The sequence below is a fragment of the Thalassophryne amazonica genome, chromosome 21 (assembly GCF_902500255.1).
Source record: "Thalassophryne amazonica chromosome 21, fThaAma1.1, whole genome shotgun sequence".
Lineage (NCBI taxonomy): Eukaryota > Metazoa > Chordata > Actinopteri > Batrachoidiformes > Batrachoididae > Thalassophryne > Thalassophryne amazonica.
In genome coordinates this window covers 35651020-35671242 of record NC_047123.1, presented here as the reverse complement: position 1 = coordinate 35671242, position 20223 = coordinate 35651020, and the positions used below count along the sequence as shown (strand labels likewise).

General features: G+C 39.1%; 1 protein-coding gene across 1 annotated transcript in view; it reads right to left on the bottom strand.

The window, feature by feature from the left end:
- The window catches only part of adgb (androglobin), a 60138-nt gene that overhangs the window by 26975 nt on the left and 12940 nt on the right, over nt 1–20223 (bottom strand). The window contains exons 9-25 of the mRNA XM_034162502.1: nt 20139–20218; nt 19547–19721; nt 19121–19214; nt 15617–15755; nt 13340–13373; nt 11053–11164; nt 10838–10901; nt 10562–10669; nt 10165–10273; nt 8266–8404; nt 7104–7218; nt 5987–6154; nt 5064–5202; nt 3779–3913; nt 2387–2480; nt 1405–1539; nt 504–657 (exon numbers count right to left, since the gene is read on the bottom strand). Coding sequence (XP_034018393.1) covers nt 504–657; nt 1405–1539; nt 2387–2480; nt 3779–3913; nt 5064–5202; nt 5987–6154; nt 7104–7218; nt 8266–8404; nt 10165–10273; nt 10562–10669; nt 10838–10901; nt 11053–11164; nt 13340–13373; nt 15617–15755; nt 19121–19214; nt 19547–19721; nt 20139–20218 — 1994 coding nt within the window. The remainder of the gene's footprint in view (nt 1–503; nt 658–1404; nt 1540–2386; nt 2481–3778; nt 3914–5063; nt 5203–5986; nt 6155–7103; nt 7219–8265; nt 8405–10164; nt 10274–10561; nt 10670–10837; nt 10902–11052; nt 11165–13339; nt 13374–15616; nt 15756–19120; nt 19215–19546; nt 19722–20138; nt 20219–20223) is intronic.

Below are 20223 nucleotides of genomic sequence, written 5' to 3'. Positions count from 1 at the left end.
CACGCCGGACAAATTTCTAAGTATTGATTTATTTTATGGTCCTACCAACCTGGAGCCTATCTCAGCATTCATCAGGTGAAAGGCAGGGTACACACTGGACAGACTGCCAGTCTACTGCGGGGCCACATACAGATAGTCAAACATAATCTCACTCACACCTATGGCCAATTTAAAATTTCCAATTCATCTAACCTGCATGTCTTTGGAAGTAGAAGGAAGTCAGAGTACCCGGAGGGAACTCTCACACAGGGAAAACACATTTTGTCATGAGTTGGATGTGAGTCACATTTATCAACACCAGTGTCTGCTGAACATTTGGATGTAACAGCCACAAATCACTACATCGTTACAGCAGAGCTGTTTTGTTTTGGAGGCAGAGCATTTGTATCAAACTTTGAGCAACTTGGAGGCAGAGCATTTGTACTAAACCTTTGATGTAATCATGCAGTACACTTAAGTACACATATTTATCACAGCAAAGAAAAAATAACATAGTCTCTGACCTTATTAGGTTGATACACGTGAGGGGCAACATATCCAAAGATCTTGTGCATTTCTTCTCCTGTGTCATTATCTATGACGTGCAGTGAACAAGAGGGGATGGAGGAATAGACTTTTGGTACCAGCATCATCTCTTGAGGAACCAGGAATGCTTCTCTTCACAATGAAAGAAGATGTAAAAACAAGTCAGTTTTAAAAATCTGACAAATCTGTCCAGTAACAGAGCACTACTTATTTCAACTCAAATTCAGAAATATTTTATAAATCACCAATAGAGGTTTCCAGCAGAAATACTTTAAAGGACAGCGTACATTTCTCACAATTTTAATCATATTTAAACCAACTTTCTGAGTGCTCTACGTCCTTTTGACAACTGTGAAATGTGAAAAATCCAGATTAAAAGAAATGTGTACAAATATAGGGCACTGACAGTATCTCTCTAAAAGAATTACATCATTTTCCTGAACTTTAAAAACACATAGTGTTGTTACTACTGCTTTGTTACATTTTATGATGACCACAATATGTTGCACTATGTTTCACATCTGTATTTAAAAAAAAACAACACACTGATGCAGCCATGCTGCTCTGAGCAGCCTTGCCTGTGTCAGATTTCAGAAGTGAGGCAATGTGGGTCCTGAATACTCCTTGGCTGTGAGAAAGCTTGGAAACACTTGGAGTGATGAGGACATTTCCTCATGTCGAACTGGTGTTGCATAAGAAAGGGCATCTGGCAAAATCTGCTGTGATGATCTGATGTGAATGTGTTTGTTTTTCTATATATGACCCTGGCAGCTGGGTACAGTATTCAGAGGTTTGGTTGCAAACAATACTTTAGCATGAGTACAGCTGTAAAAAAGTGAACTTGTCCTTTAATGTATTGCTTATAGAATGTTATCTAACCTAAAAACCAAGGCCCAGGAACTTGCTGTTTGCTCTTGCAGGGAGACAGAGTATTCAGCAACTGCAATTTTGGTCCACTCATCCTGCTGACAATCGTAGAGCTGTTCCTTCCTCTTTGAGTGCTCAATGATATTCCTTTGTGTCATGGGAAATAGCAGAAAAGGTGAGGAGAGTGAGGGCAACACACCTTCAGGAACTATGAAAACAATATCTAGAAACCAAAAATAAAGTACATAATCACCTGAGAGAAAACATTCAGATGAAAAGAAAACTAATATGGCTGAAAAAATGCCACCTGTGTGATCAGTGTAAGGACACGACTGAATACCTAATGTCGTGGACAAAGTGCCTCATGTTCAAATCAATGTTAATATATCATTTTCAAATGGTCTGTCTCCACTCCAAAGTTTAATGGAATCTATAGATTAACCCAACCTTCACACATTTTCCTCATTACTGTTTGGAGATCTGACCCAAAATTTAACTGGACCCAAAAACACAACCTCTTTGGAGAGAGGTAAAAATGTAGCTATCAAAGCTAAATTTGAAGATGGGGTCTATTTAACATAATGGCATCATCTTCTGAGCTGGTGAGTTTGGAGAAATGTGAGTTCAGAGGTTTGTAACATTCCACAAACCCCCACTTTTCATACACACAACAAACCACTACACATTCCTGAGCACACACACTTCCCCAGGCAGTGGGTCATTCAGCAGACGCTGCTAGTTGTTTGGAAGTAGAAAGGGATAAACAGCAGATGGTACCACTGGGAAAAGATGGAAAGCTCCCCACCTGACTGCCATAACCAGAACAGAGAGCAGATCCTGGGCATGTGGTGAAACTGAGACGCTAAACTGATATCATACAGCGCCATTATTGTTTTATTATTTTTATTACTATTATTATATCTCATGAGTTGCTGTTATCCACACAAGTGATGTGATGTACAATTTTATTTATTTTTTTAAATAAAAAATTCACCTTAGCAATGAGATGGCTTGCTCCTCTGCATCTGATTCAACATGTGACCACATATTTAAAAGGATGTCAGATGCACGGATGTTCTGCTTTGTTCCTGCATAACATGAAGACAAAAAAATGGACATTTAAAAAAGGGGAATGTTGCCACTTGAATTTCTCATTCATTTTAATTACAGATTAATCATCTCACAGAAAGAAGCTTTTCATAATATTCATGTTGTGTATCTGCATTTACTATATATACTAAACAAACTATGACTGTATCAGTATGAGTGTCACTTTCTTGGAGTTATATTTATTTATTAGTCTGCTCAGAGACTTCACAGGTGCAGCTGTGCTCAATTAAACACTGAAAATGAGAAGTAAAAAAATGCCATTTTATAATCACTGACTGTCTAGATGAAACACAACACTCCCATTGTCATAGTTTATACTTTTCTCCTTTATCGTCATTGTAATGCAGCATTATTCTACAAATATCTTTAAGTATGGGTACACATGCATTATGTTTCAAAGAAACTGACCATATATAAACTCAGCATGTTTTTCATAAACATTACAATACAGCTTGCAGAATCATTTAGCCGGATGTACTGTAATGTACTGGCACCACAGCAAAATTACACTGTTAGTAAAAAGTTCATGCTGTTCCTGTAATATTATTTAAAAATGGTCACAAGCTGTTGTTGTTGGATGAGCCATTAAATGACATTATGATGACCATTTAGAGGGCAAAATAATCTCTGTTCTTTTGCCAAAGGTGTAGAGCAACCTTATGCATTAAAGTGAGTGTAAACTGGCACACTCCATTCAACATCAAAACAATTAACAGCCATAATTACATCTAAACAAAGGCTAAACCTATCTTTGTAGATTAACTTGTATAAATGTCATATTCTGTTACAAAACCTTCATGTCTTTTAGTTACAATCTAAATTTATCACAGGTACTGTAAATGTGATATTCAGTTACAATAAACTCAATTTATTAATCTCTGATGTAATTCATCATCAATAAACACATCAAACTCTTTAAACTTTTTCTTTGAGAGAAGCTTTCGTTAATAACATATCTGGTTAAGTTTTGTGTGTGTGTGTGTTGTGTGTGTGTAGAGCTTCTGAAAAATACTGGCAAGTTTGTTATAGTTTTTCTTTATGTCCAATGAGAGAAAACAAAAACTTTTTTTTTAAATTTACAATTTACGAAAATTAGGATCTGAGCACAGAAATATGCAGTAACACTAAAGTACAACCACACAAGGTTTTGGAAATGAAGCAGAATTCTCTGAAACAGTCTAAAATATTTACAGCATGTCAAATTAAAACCACATTCAAATCTCACTTACATGAATAAATGACTTTTTGTGTATGAACAGTACACAGTTATATTTACCAGGTTGTGAGGCATTAAGGATCTTCCGCACAAAGCATCCTTTGAACCCAGCCTGCAGAAGTGTGATTGCTTGGATCTCCTTTTCTGTCAACTGCTTGTTTCGCCAGCTTTCAGCACACTTTGGCTCTTCGTCCGCTAAATGCATGGTGGCAGCAGAGTAAACTATGAGTGACTATGCAACTGCACATGTACAAGCAGAGGCTTCTCCAAGGATGAACAATCTGCATTACGATTAATATTATTGCATATTTGTAATTATATTTTTTACAATACAGCAAATTCATTAACGACACCGCTTTCTGAATGCATATTTCACTGTAAATAGATCCAGATTCATATCTGGATGACAAACATACAACATAGTAAAATACTGTAAGTCTCAGTGAAGCCAAACTGTTTTCTTTGTTCCTCAGTGGCAGGTATTAGCAAAAAGAATAAGCTTCACCAAACATTGTGGGTACATTATTTCAGTAAACCACTGAGTGTACATCTTCATTTCTGTCTGTGGTGCATTGTCTTGGACAAGGATAGAAGATGTCCTCCATGGAGGCGCACCACATAAACATCTACTGAACTTAGATGGAGCACTAAACTGGACTCAATTCCAGCAAATGGCCAAAATGGCTGAATGACTGAAACCTTGATTGAAGGTTTGAAGGAAGTACTGGAGTGAAATCAAAATGAATCAGTTTTTCCATTGACTTGACAAAGTTTCTTTAAAATCTATCCATTACTTTCTGACATATCTTGTAGAGAGACAGACATGGATTTTCACGATTTACACCCTGCATTCTCAAGGTGGAAATCAACTGAAAATTGAAATTGAATTCAGTTGAATGTTTTGTGGCTGAAATCTTTACTGGCTTTAATTGCAGGTCACCAAACTGTGACCTCAAGCTAGTTCTATAAAAGACTGAGAAAGGGTGCAAGCTTTCATTGGAACCACAGACTTCAGCAGGTGACATCACAGATGACCACCACTCTGGGTAGAAGAGAGCTATTCATCAGTGAAATCAGCTGCTGATATGTTTGATAGGAATAAAAATCTGCACCCTCTCTTTCCTTTCTGGAACCAGAGTAACAGCAGCATCATCACGAGGTAGTAGCCCTTGTACACAGTCACGCTGTATATTAACTCCCTGATTTTGTCAATTTAACAGCATTGGAAGCACATGCTAAGAGCTAACAGACAGCTTAATAAAGAAATGTGAGGCTAAATACAGTACAACTGACTCAATATGCAAATTAGTGTACAAGATGAAGTACAGAGATCCACATTTCTTACATGTATGAGCATCTTCTCTGGGGTCAAAGGTGAAGAGCGAGGGGTCAGCAGTGAGGGCTACCAGGGCAAAGCGCTCATCTGCAACGAGCTTCCTGTCTAGGGCCTTACGCAGCATGTGGTACACAGCCTTGTTAAACACCTAACAGACACAGTAATCACACTCATACATTTGGGAAGAAACAGGAAATGTTTGCATTTATGGCTGAATGTGAGAGGATGGCAGTTTATTCAGATCCTCACATTTTGGTCAAGTTTTACAAAATGTAAAATATTTTTCATGAGAGTGTATTGCTTACAGGAGGGATCCTGCACACAAATGCCCCACTTCTCAAGTGTCTGGGGTTATTAGATACCACACAATTTTTCACAGCTCTATGAGTCACACTGGAAACACGGGCAGTCAAAGAGGTTTGGAAAAAAAATCTGATTCACCATTCCAGTTGTATGACATGACAAATTGTTGCAGTGATGTGTGTGTGTGCTAATTGTAATGGGCTCAAACATGCAAAATGGTCATTATGAAATCCAGAGTTCATACTGTAGTTTCTAGACAGGTACTAAAAAGTTCTAGCCAACAATCCTTTCAATGGTTAATTTACAAGCAGATTTGGCTGCAACTCAGCTATGCAGATACATGAAGTTAAAGCACACCTACTGGAAAGACACAATTTCTCTTGAAGCTCCTTGTAAAACAACTTATAAAATTGAGCAGTGCTGTGCACAGAGTGCACATGTGTGGTGACTAAATGACTAAATGATGAACACATCTGTGATCATACTCCAAAGTCATTTAATCAATCTGAATTGAGGACTGACTATATATCACATATTTAAAGCTATCAAATGGCATTTAGCAAAAAGCACATATGAACATAGTGCTGTCACAGTGTTAACTGTAGTTGACCTTCAGGTTAGCCATCTACCCTGTGGTGTTGCCATTTTTCCACGGTGTTGGTGATACTTCGGGGACAGTAAGCCTCTTCCAGAGCCCTTCTAGCTGCTGGCAGCTCTTTTTCATCACTAAAGTTATACACCACTCTGGTCATGGCCCCCAAAATGGAGGAGGCCTGCTCAATGAACTGCATACTCTCCTGTTAAAAAGTGGAAACAGATAGAGTCAGTTTGGATTACAGATGAACGCCACAATAACACCAGTGCATTTGGATTTCTTTGTCAGATGCTTTTAGCCAAAGTGTCTCAAAGCATAGGAATAATTTGATACAACCTTGGAGCATATCAAGAGAAACATAAACTACAAAGTACAGCAAACATGAAATTGCCATTATCAAGGACCAACCTGTACTACTAACACCTTTCTGAGCCTCTTTGGGTTTGTGTATTGTGAGAAATGTTTGATTTTGTTTTGTTGATAATCACTATTTAAAAGTGGGCAGACTTTGGGAAGAAAAGGAAAGTAATATTCATGTCACTCCTTGTCTTTGAAATGATCTATTAGGAGTGCTTTCATAATTGTAGCTGCCACTGAAAGATAAAGTGCATATTTCGACAGCAAAAAGGGAAGAAACAAGGAATTTCTATGATCAGCACTGTTAAAATGTTACTTTGACAGCTAGACGTCTATGTACAAATACACAGAATGGCACTGAGACTGTACACATCTGCTAAGGCCAAAATGGCCCCATCTTGCAATTTAAAACTATTAAAAAACAAAACAAAACAAAACTCAACTCTTGTGTAATTACATGGCTCTGCCTTGTTGCATACTCTCCCCATAAATGTATTATTTCCATTCATTGTTATCTAACATTTTTAACTTATTCTGTGAAAATTAACTCAGTAGATCTAAAGTAATCCTAACAAACCAGCAAATAGAGGACACAGCTTTAATGCATTGCAAAGCTAATTACAGCACAGCTTCTTTTTGTTACATCAAACCTAGAACTGATCCTGAAAACAGGTAAAGGAAAAACTATGATCTCAAAACCAAAATTATACCACACCTATCCACAATGACCCCAACAAACACTGTGTTATGGGATTCCCATACTTATTATCTTGTTGGTTTTGAGTCTCAGCTACCTTGGTAACATGCGACATGATGGTTTCTTCATCCCCACAGATGAACGGCGTTGTGCTGTACAGACGAAGATTGTAACCCAGGGCTGCCTTTGTATGGATGCAAAGTACATGGCGTCTGGTCAGTAGACAAAAGAAAATAAGAATGTGGAATATCACCACAAAAAATACAAGTTCAGTATGTGCTATAAATAATAACTACTGTTCTTATGAAATAAAAGTACACAGCCAGTAGAAATTTAATATAAGACAATTGACGCTGTCAGTCTGTCTGCTCAAAAGTTACATGAGTGGAAAGCAGATTAAGGTGTTTCAACTGACTGTTGTACAAATCACCTGTATCTGGATGGTCTCACAGCTGATCACTGTGAGGCAAAGCAGATACAATGAAGACAAAAGAACACTCTCAGCAAATCAGTATAAAAGTACTGAAAATTTCAAATCAGGATGATACAATATCAAAGTCAGTGAATGTCCATTAGAGTTCAGCAAAATTAAAAATATGGTAAATGGACTGCATTTATATAGCGCTTTCCATCTGCATCAGACACTCAAAGTGCTTTACAATAATGCCTCACATTCACCCCGATGTCAGGGTGCTGCCATACAAGGGGCTCACTACACACCGGGAGCAACTAGCGGATTAAGGACCTTGCCCAACGGCCCTTAGTGATTTTCCGAACTGAATTGGGAGTGAGGGAAAGGGGTGTCGACTTTTGTTGGCAGGGGGTTTAGTGACTGTTCAAAGCCCCCAGAAAATGTTGGTTTTGATGTCCAGGAATGCATTCTGGAGGTATGTTTTGATGACTATTTTTCTCACCTCAATCCCCCTTAATTTTGTTGTACTGCTTAATGTGTGTTGTATTTGTATTTTCTTTTGCACATTTTCACCTTTTCTTTGCCTTCATCCCAAATTGACATCAACTGATATTGTCCCAAACTACATGTATATTTGATAACTACTAACTACAAAAGCCATAATCACTTTCATATTACTGGCTTCCCTCGTCCTAACTGACCTGATGACCTGACAAGCTGGATGCTGTGTTTGGTTTTTGACTGTGTTAGTTGATCTAAGCCTTCATGTGGAATTTACAGTATTCTCTACCAAAGTTTAATAGCAGCACTACATTGTTTGCAATGGAAAAATAAATCAGTACCCTACCCTGGACACAAGGTGAGCATGGCTGCCTTGGAAGAGGTGGTTTTGATGGTCAGAAGTGACAACTGACACTGCATGGTTTTCCAAGAATAAGGCTGGGCATGCAAAACTGCAGACCTAGATATCGCTTTCACATCATTTTGTATGAGGTGTTGAAGAGAGAAAATTTCTATGGTCAAACATCACAAACATGTTAGCTCACATTCACAATATGTACAAACATTTCTGAATTTTAGGTTCTCTCAATAATGCCCTTAAATATAAAGCATACATGGAACACAAAGTATGATTTGTTTCAGGCCCTAAGACATTATAGAGCTTATTTATGTATAGAATGTTTTACTTACCTTGTGTTATTACACTGTGACTGAAAGCTTGATTGATGATTTACGGAACATTTTATGCCTTTTGGCATTTGCATTTTACATAAATGAAAATGTGTTACTTGTAACTGATTGAAAACACAACAAATCATCATTTCCAGCAGTGTTACTGAAATGCACCAGAAAATTTAAATCTCCTGCCCAGAAACAGTATGTCACAAGTACTATCCATGGTGCTGAAACCTCGGTGTGTTCTGCAGAGGATTCGGGGATGCCCTGAGGTACATACAGGCTTTCTATTTCTATTCTGGCCAGCAGGGTTCCAGACATCTGGCCAATGCAACCCACAGACTAACCTCAGTTTTAACATCATTTTGTTTGTCTATTTAAAGCTAGCTCTTCAATCCACAGGTTGACTTAAATGCACTGTAACCAGAGAGGAGGCAACCCAAAATGCAGATATGCAGAAAAGTAAAATATCAATTCAATTTAATTATATTGCACCAAATTCCGACATATGTCACTCCAAGGTGCGTCACGTAGATAAGGTCTAACCTTACTACCCCCCCCCCCACGAGCAAGCACATAGGCGACAATGGTAAGGAAAAACATAACAAAAAATGAAGCAAAGAACAATTTAAAAAAACAGCCATTTTCTTCACCAGTGCATCATATCATATAACCTTAATGTGAAAGCAGGCTGTTTCCCCCCACCTTTGAATGTGAGCCCTAGAAAGGTCATGAGGGCACACAGGACTTTCCTGTATGACTGTTTGTACAAGCTCATTGGGATGAGATATGTTCATGTTTCATGACTAGTTGAATCCATTGTCACAGAACACTCTGGGGTTTCAGCACTGCAGATAGCACTTGTGACACACTAACCCTGTGCAGCGTTATTCTGTGTAATTTTAATGACAGTCCGCAAGGAGTACGGACATTTTCACTGAAAGGCTGCTGACTGATTACAGCTTGCTCCCAGGTCAATTTCATCCATCTAAATTTGCCATTGTCAAAAGCACACTATGTGCACATAACTATGTTCTTGTCTTCACCCGGGTGTGTGAAACTCAGTGTTCCATGGAAATAAAATCAGCTGCTAAAGTTAATACTGCTCCCCACATGCTGACTATCCTGTTTAGCTGTTGACATAAATGCCACATGGAGACTTACTTTCTTTCTTTCTTTCTTTCTTTCTTTCTTTCTTTCTTTCTTTCTTTCTTTCTTTCTTTCTTTCTTTCTTTCTTTCTTTCTTTCTTTCTTTCTTTCTTTCTTTCTTTCTTTCTTTCTTTCTTTCTTTCTTTCTTTCTTTCTTTCTTTCTTTCTTTCTTTCTTTCTTTCTTTCTTTCTCAGACTATGGCATCAAAAAGCTTTATGCCTTGATTTAAAATGCATCTTGAGTGCTGGATGTGTAAATATCTTTTTCACAATGAATCATTCACATATTTTCATTTGAGGAACTTTGCACATGATGATATACAGTTTTTGCATGCTCAGTTATCAACAAAGTTTCTTGGTAAAAGACTTGAGTCATGCCCCTGTATCACTGTCCGATAAACAAGAAAAAAAAAATCCTTACTCTCCTCAGCTGTCTTTCCCCATCCAAGTAGAGCAGAGAAGTGAATGAGGATCTGGGAAGGCTGTAGGCTATCCACACAGAGGAAGTAAGCACCTCTCTCCTCTGCACACTGGGGAAAACACACTAATAAAAATGTAGCAAGAAAAAAAGAATGGGAAAGAATGCAGGAATATTTTTTCTGGATATGTCAAATATTATTTGGTGAAATACTGGTACCCATTTACAATTGGGTGGACACGGAAAATGCAGATGAAGTGTCTTATTCAAGGGCACAGACAGTGTAACTGGGAATCCCAGGCCTACAAAGGTCTATACGTATGTATTAGCACTCCAACTCCTGTCCACTGATCTGCTTACAATAATTTGTAGAAGTTGTGCATTTGTGTGTTATGTGTACTTGAGGGCTTGATACAGCAGATGACACAGAGCAGGATCCAGTTGTAGATGAAGATGTTGTTTCTCCAGTCGAGCTGATGACTGATGTCATTTTGGACAAGATGGTGTTCTGCAGACCAAAACAGTTAAAGTTGATAGCAAATTCTATCAAAGACCCACAAACCTACTACAATAACCAATTAGCAAAAAAAGAAACTTAAATCAGAAGCTTACTGACAAATATATTCATACATTTGCCAAAATTAGCCAATGGGATGATTCTTAATAAACACTGTACCTTAAAATGAGATTTCTGAAAATGGTGCTGGTAGCTCTGTGATTTATGGAACACCAGAAGATTCCTACAATAAATAAATGTATACAAATCACAAATAAATGTGTATTTTATTTCTTGATACTCACCATAACTGTGATCATGTCAGTTTAGAAACCACTGATCATTGCTGTCTATACAGTACATGGATATGTCTTTGTGTGTACTTTATTTCTTACTGGAAGCATTTAGTAAAGTCACCCAGGTCCACCCAGGTCTTGTGCAGCATGGGTTTGAGAGGAGTAGAGAGTTTTGGAGTTGTGGACTGTTTGCTTACTACACTGCCATGAGCTGGTAAAAGGACAACATGATAATCTTAATGGCTGCATGTTGGTGAAATTAAAACAGCATATTTTAATTTAAAAAAGTATTGCAGTTGCTTTGCCTGTTTTGGTGTTTTGTCAATTTAATTTACAAGATATCCCACAAACCTTTAAAAAGTGTGAACATATAACAAAAACACAGATAGAAAAAAGTCCCTTCAGCTACTCCCTTGTTTTTCACTTGGGGTCACCACAGCAGATCCGAGTTGGATCTGCATGTTGATTTATTTCCGATGCCTTTCCTGATGCAATGCCATATTAAGGCATCACACTATGAAGTTCAAGTGACCTGGCCCCAAGGCTCATTTCCAGTTTCTATAGTGTGAAGCGGATGAGAGTTTATTATAAGATGGAATGGGACTCTAATCTATCGCACATAACTCTGCTGCCAAGTCAGACACCCACTTTGATCCAGATGGGTTGGAACAACATGTGTGAATTTCCTTGTTCAAACACACAGACAGGTAGTCTTAAGTGGGCATGCCTGGAATGGAACTCCAGGATTAAGGTTGGCACTTCAACTTCTAAGCCATGGAACCACCTGCTCTGTGGGTATGACACCAGAAGAAAATCATGTTCTTCAAATCTGCGTAACAGTCAAGCTCATAAGTGGTTTTCATGTCCTACTTAATTCTAAATGGAAACAGAACTGTGTCTGAAATCATGCTTTTTAAAGTGATGCAAGTAACAAAATGCCTTTCCTCTTGTGACTCATAAGGTATCCTTGACTCCAATCATTATCTTAAACACAGTGAGAGGAATTTGCCAAACTCCCACATAATGGCATAGTGTAAGCTCACTTGCAAATGCACACACCCACTCACCCACTCCCACCATCTCAATGTATGCCGTGCAAAGCCATAGACATCATATTTTCACACACACAGAGTTGCAATGCCTCCAAGCTGGACTCAAACTAAGCGTCTGATCAGAGCGCTGCTATGGCAAAGGCTGCAGTATCTGCTGCTGAGCAATGGTTGCCTACTCACACAAACTGCAGGTGTTACTAAGCAACTAAACAGGGGCAGATAGAAGGCAGGGAATTTTGCCGTTTATTATGAGGCATAATTTCAGTGTCATCTTCTACAAAGTGCCTTGGCCAATAAATAGGAGGAGAGTGATGGAAGACCTGAAGGCAAGGAACAAAAATACTTCTAATCGGATTAATTGGGCGATCCTGCACAGATGTTATTCAAGGCAAACTGAATGAAAACTTTCATGACATGAATCACTGGCAAGAAAGTAGAACTACAGTAAAACTTGCCTAAACCGTCATCATATAAATGGGATATTCACACTCACTGAACAAAAGCAAAAGTCCCAAAGTATAACGGATTTTCACCCACATCGAACAAAATGTCTCGTCCGCTCACAATGCATTTTCATTAAAAACAGCTTGCATGTACCGGTGTCACAGACCAAACGGTCTGCCCCTAAAAATCGGTCTGCCTTTTGCATCTGTGCATGCATAATTTCGGACCACAGCAGCATGTCTGAGACAGTCTCTTCACCCAAAGCAATCAAATGGATTAATGGGATTATTAACCATCAGATGATAAAGGTAAAACCTCTTAAATCATTCTAAAGTCAGTTTTAAGCAGAAACAAGGCCGTTTTAAGCAGAAACGCGGTGAAAGTCTGTGACGCACTGAAATGTGAGATGCGCAGTGAACACATTTTTCAAACCGTGCTCAGACCAGGCACCTAAACGATGCAGGGCATAATTCTAAGCCGGTGATTGCTGCCTGCACTCTAGTATGGTGTTAGGTTTCACACATATCCCTGAAATGAAGAAGTACAGCTTTAAGAAGTAGGCTCAAAACCTCTGAATCACCCCTTAGCTCTAAAATTTGTCCCAATTCAAAACAGCCCATGCTCCATTCCCCAGGTACATCTGGAGTTCCATTAAGAAGGCCATCCGGTGTAAAATGTGCCAAATCAACATTCCTATCCATAAAAATATGTTGTGGTGACCCCACGGCAAACAAGAGGTGATGGGATTAGCTCTAAAATTGTCATACCATGATCAAATATGGGCATGTGCACACTGTGGTGGGCTACCTCAGAAAAGGCAACCTCCTACGATGTTTGTACATTACATTATAAATAAAAGAACACAAGCATCAGAAAGTATTCATGTTTACCAGTGCAGATGTCATCCCTGTCCTTTGCAGTAACCTAAAGGAAACAAGTGTAAAGAGCAAGAAACGAGTGAGAGGACAGAAGAGAGAAAGACAAAGAAACAAAGAGAGACATGTATGAAAAGTGAGTTACTGATAGAGTAGCACTTCGAGAGAAATGCATCCACCCTCTGGGGATTCCATGCCAGCTGTGGCATTGAGCCATTCTCAGTGAATGCCACAGGACGTGAGACACACTTTAATGTGACAGGGGAATATCCTCTTCTGTTAAAAACACCACGAGGGAACACCAGCTCTAATATGTGTTGAATGTCACAGATGAGGAGTTATTATGTTGTTTACTCTAGATTATATACTCAACAGCTCTGACTTTATTCTATTCTGTCCAACACAATAAATGCAGTTAATGAGTCATGATCACAGTCTATAAATATACTGCAAATAAATATATGCAATTTTGTGTAGAATAAAATGGCTGTTTTGGTTACAAAATTTAAAGCACAATAAACGATACGTGTGTCACTTCCTTTGCTTCTAACACCTTTATTTTGTAATTATTATTTTTTCAACCATTCTCCCCTGAAGAACAAGTTCAACAATCAAGTCAACAGTCAGAATCTTGGATTTGTGTCATCGAACAGCCAAGTAACCCCATCCAAGCCTCCAGTGAGTCACGTTATGTGTCTGTCATCACTTTTCACTATTTGAATAAGTATGCTTATACTCAAACAGACAGAAATAGGCATTGTGATTGGGAGAAACACTTGACCATCTCGCCACCATGGCATCATTTTCACTGAAAGAACATTTATGTGTGCTCATAAGAGTGAATATGTCAGGATATAGAAAAAACATTTACCTGTGAGTCATACCATGTTCTGACCAGAAATGACATTTTATTAGATTGCTTATCTTAACCCGTGAGTGGTAAGACTAATAGATGTAACACTGGCCAAAAACTCCTGCAAAAGCTACTGCTCTTGTAGTGAAACACACATAATAAATAAGACACACACAACGGACACGTGACACATACATGCCACATGTGTATGTGCCATAACTGCTCCATAACTGGTCACCATTACACAACAAGCCAATAACCACTTAATGTCAGCCAGCTTTGTTTTTTGTTCACATCATGACAGGTTATACTGAAAGTAACATAATTCCCACCTTGAAGTTCTGAAACTGTGCCCATTTTCCCAGTTAGATTTAAATTTTAAAAAGATGTTTTCTGTGAGTTTTCCTTCTGGCAATATGGGCAATCCAAACATCTAACCTGTGCCCTCAAGATGTGTTCAACTTGAGGGCACAGGTTAACTCTTTTGGCCAAGGCTGATCCAAACAGAAACTTCAATATATCAATAGTCCTTTCTCGCTTGGTCATGTCAGCATGTGCATGCGAACAGCAAGAACATGCACATAAAAAATAATAAACACATGATGCATACACCAGTCAAGCCACATGTGTGTACACAGATGAAATGACATCACATTTCCACATTCATGCTGCTCTTGGCTAACCGCTGGTCACCGTTACACAACAGGGCAATTAATATGAACTATTTTTTTCCCACTATGTTCAGAGTGAAGTGTAATAATGAACCCCCCAGGAGACACAGGCACTGATGGCTTACCATTTAATTGCACTGCTTTTTTCATCTGCACAGAACACGACCTCTCTCTGTATTAAACCCTCATGGCCCCTTCACATCCACTACACCGTCAGTTTCTCTCTCTCGCTTTGATGTCGCCCTGTCCAACTGTCACTTTCTTTCCCTTTTTCTTTATCCCTCCCTTCATTTTGTTAGTTGTCGCCTTTTACTCATCTCCATCTCTTTATTTCTATCCTTGTGTGTGCTACTCTTCTGCTGCCCTGAACCCTACCCCCTCATCTTCCCTCTCTTTAGTGCAGATGTGCCCCTGGTCAGTGGTGGCCTGGCTGGGAGACAGCAGAAGTGACTTTGAGACTGGGGGATGGCAGGCTTGTTGTCACTGACACACAGCACAACTCTGATAAGCCTCCAATAGTAGTGCATGCAGAGAGAGGACTAAACATAAGGGAATGAACTGAAGAAATGAGAAGAAGCTTTGAGTTGGTTTTCTACAAACGTGTTCAAAGTATCAGCTGTTTCATGAAGCCAAATTTGCAACCACACAAGACTACAGCTGATGTTGTGAATCCCTTTGAGTTACCACAATTTCTTTGTGGAGTCAACATGATAATCTACAGCATAAAATGCAATCCACAACGTAAAACTTTTAAGCCCTATATTGTACCTCAGTTTTGTCAGTACTGGTTGCTGAAGAAGTACTGGTTTCACTTGCAGCATGATCAAGGTCTTCCTGGCACTCAGGACTCTTACTTTCACCAATGGACTCCAGGTATTGCTGCCACTGAGTGCTCTGATTGACTTCTCTGACACACAGAGACACTTAATCATGCAAAAGATATATACATAGTTGACACACACACACACACACACACACACACACACACACTGTATCTGAAAAGTCTTCACAGTGCTGCACCTTTTCCACATTTTGTTATGTTACAGCCTCATTCCAAAATGGATGAAATTCATTTTATCTTAAAATTCTACACACATTACCCATAATAACAATGTGAAAAAAGCTTTTTGAGATTTTCGCAAATGAAGTGCAGTGAATAATATGCTCGCTCTATCTATCTATCTATCTATCTATCTATCTATCTATCTATCTATCTATCTATCTATCTATCTATCTATCTATCTATCTATCTATGTCTCTCTCTCTCTCTCTCTATATATATATATATACAGAAAAGTATCCTACCTTTTTATTTAAAAAAAAAACTATATTGATTTGAATGACGTGCGATTACACCAATCATGCTTGAACCCTCGTACGCATGCGTGAGTTTTTTCACGCGTGTCGGTGACGTCATTTCCCTGTGGGCAGGCCTTGAGTGAGATGTGGTCCCGCCCTCTCGGCTGAATTCCTTTGTTTCACACGCTGCTCGAGACGGCGCGCGTTGCTTTATCAAACTTTTTTCTGGACTTGTGAGGAATATCCGAGTGGACACTATTCGAGAAATTAAGCTGGTTTTCGGTGAAAAGTTTAACGGCTGATGAGAGATTATGGGGTGTTTCTGTCACTGTAAGGACTTCCCATGGAGCGGGACATCGCGCAGCGCTTCCAGGCACCGTCGTCGAACCTAATTTAAGGCTTAAGTCACCCAGGACGTCGTGAGAGAACAGAGAAGATTCAGAAGAGGCCGGCATGAGGACTTTATGCGGATATTCCACTGTTTAAGGACATTTTGTAATGAAAGACGTGCGCGCAAATTCGCCGAGTCGTCACTGTGTGCGCTGCGACAGGAAAAACACCTCCATGTTGAAAACCATTTGTAAAATTCAGGCGGCTTTTGATGGCTTTCAACAAGTGAGTAACTGAGAAATTGTTTAACAGCTTGGGCATGTTCCAACTTGCCCGTTAAGGTTTCCAACGGAGGTGTTTTTCCTGTCGCGACCCCCCGCGGTCGGGTCCGCCCCGACATGCGACTCTGCCCGCACGTTCTTTCATTACAAAATGTCCGTTAACAATGGAATGTCCGAATAAACTCCTCATGCCGACTTCTTCTGAAAGTTCTCTGTTCTCTGATGACTTACTGGGTCAACAGAGCCCGAAATGTGGAAGTTTTCAACTTGAAACGGCGAGACGCTGCCGCCTCGAAGCGCAGATCGTCGTCAGGCACCGTGGGCCGTCCTTACGGCAACACTACCAGACCAAAATCTCTCATCAGCTGTTAAAATTTTTACTGAAAACCAGCTGAATTTATCGAATGGTGTCCACTCAGTTGTGCCTTACAGTTTTGAAAAAATTTTGATCAAACAAAGCAGCAGTCTCTGAGCCATTCCTAAACAATGAAAAAATCGACGAGAGGGTGGGCCACTCCTCACTCAAAGACTGCCCACAGGCGAATGATGTAACCGACAGGCATGAAAAAAACTCTCGCATGCCCACAAGGGTTCAAGCATGTCTGATGTAATCACACGTGATTCAAATCCATATGGTTTTTGAAAAAATAATAAGGTCGGATACTTTTCTAATAGACCTCGTATATATATATATATATATATATATATATATATATATATACGAGGTATATTTTTTATTTTTTCAAAAACTTGATGGATTTGAATCATGTGTGCTTGCATGAGCCAACCTTGAACCTTCGTGTGCATGCGTGAATTTTTTCACGCCTGTTGGCTGAGTCATTTGCTTGTAAGCAGCCTTTGTGTGAGGATGGGTGTAGTCTCTTGTTGTTTTTTCTTTGCAAGGAAATGGTGGAACGACTGGAGCAGCGCGACTGCATCAGATTTTGCCAGAAACTGGGCAACAGCCAGGTGGAAACCATTGGGATTATTCACGGGGATTTTGGTGACGATCCTATCGGCATCACACAGATTAAGGAGCGGTACAACCGGTTTAAAGACGTCCGCACAACGGTGGAGAGCAAGCCATGCTCCTGGCGGCCATCAATATGCAGAAATGACCAGATCATTTCCAAAGTGAACGCTGTGATGATGCGGGACCGTCATGTGACTATCCGAGAAAGTGCGGAAGAGGTGGACATCAGCACTTTTTCAGCACATTCCACTGTGACAGAAGATGTGGCCATGAAAAGAGTTGCAGCGAAATTCATCGGCACGAAGCTGATGGCGCAGCAAAAGCACCTTTGTGTTGAAGCCTCACAAGACATGTTGGGACATGCCCACCTCTTCCACAATTTCTCGGATAGTCACACGACTGAAAAGCCACCGAGAGCCGTCTGAATCTTCCGAATGGTGGAAGAATGGCCGCCTGGAGCGTGGCTCACTCTCCACCGTTGTGCGGACATCTTCAAACCAGTTGTACCGCTCCTTAATCTGTGTGATGTGCCATTTCCTTGCAAAGAAAGGACGAGAGACTACACCCATCCTCACACAAAGGCTGCTTACAAGCAAATGACGCAACCGACAGGCGTGAAAAAACTCACGCATGCGCACGGAGGTTCAAGGTTTGCTCATGTAAGCACACGTGATTCAAATCCATCAGGTTTTGTCACATTCTACTATTTATACACTGTCTACACTCACTGTCAGAACTGGCACAAGTGGCACGAGTGTAAACTTTTATTCTACACTTGTAACTTTTAAATATTTAAATATTGTTTTATTTCATTCAAGTTTATTTCCGCTTTTTGTTAACTTCCTTATAATAATGTTGTCAAGATATGTTCATTATTGTTATACTTTTGTTTTTGTTTTTTTTCATTACAAATGTCTTACCACACTGATAATGTTACATTATCATTCTTCATGTCATTATGTTTATTTGTCCAGGGCGCGGTGGCAGTAGACCACAGATAAGCTGCAGAAAACGAATGAATTAATTATATTTGTTGCATTTCATGTACAGAGTTGCATTTATTATGTTGAATTCAATTATATTAATTACATTACAGTTGTCAAGTTACGTCATTTTGTTACATTGCCTTTCATTCATTATGTTTGAATTGCAACACTATGCACAAAATGTAACACTTGATGTTATGATTGTTATAACAAATTCATTTTGGAAAGTTTAAATGTAATTTATTACATTAGCTTGTCAAGTTTGTTAATTTGCATTCCGCAACAAGGATTACAATGTTAGATTTGGTTTGGTTTATATTGCACCTGTTACGTTTATTAATATTTTTTTGTTGTTGTTATGTAGCTTCTATCAATTTCTCAGTGTTCAAATTACTTTACATACAGCTCTGGACCTGGGTCAATGCTGCTCTTGATATGGTGGGAGAGAAAAAGACTGGCAACTTCAATGAACTGCTCAGGCTTCGATAAAGGGGGTTCTATGGAGGGAGGGAGGGAGGGAGGGAGAGGGAGAGAGATCAGCTGATGTCAGATATGTTCAAGCTTTAAGAAAGATGTATGTGAATGTTACAACTATTGTTTTATTTTAATTTCTACATAATGTACCATGCACCCTCCATATTTAACATTAGAAAAGCTTCTCCACTGACTAACTTTGGTTTCTTTTCACACAATTTCTGAAATTCATCCATCCATTTTCCATACCCACTTACTCCATTTAAGGGTCATTGAGGAGCTGGAGCCTATAATTTATGAAATGTATTTAGAAATTTACATTATTTTTTTGTCTCTTTCATTGTTTTCTACTCACTCTGTGGTTCATCAGTAATTCTGATTTCCTTGCGGGGGCGAATGAGTTTCCAGCGAGGTACAGGGGGTGGTTGAGGTGGTGCCTTCAACTTGCATGCCCGTGTCTTTGTCAATAAGACAATGTGACTGAATAGCAAGGAACAGCCATAATGACGTAGAACCTCTGATGAATTAGCCTGCATTCCAGCAAAATGATAAATACACATCAGTTAAATAAGAATATTTTTATTATATTTTTACTCAAATAAATAATCACCTCCTCATTAATCAGCATGACACATTCAGCTGATTCACTGTTCCTCTTCTTCTTTCACTCCACCAGTCAAAAATAATACACTTTACATCATAAGTTTTTTTTCTAACTATGAAATTTATATCATGAATAATAAAAATATAAAAATGCATTAATTCTGAGTTGAGTCACTCAAGTGCAGTAAAATCAAACTGGACTGAATGATCCTTGAATTTCAGTCTATCGTGATTATGTGTGTGTGTGTGTGTGCATGTGTGTATGGTATGAACATTTGGTATGATTTAATGTGATAAAGAAAACAATAAATACAATAAATTAAGAAGTAAAGCCAATGACATACCATCTCACCAAATACATGTGGCTTATCGTTGAGTAATTGAAAAGGGTAGAAGCCAGCACACACCACTTTCTCTGCGGTACCTAGA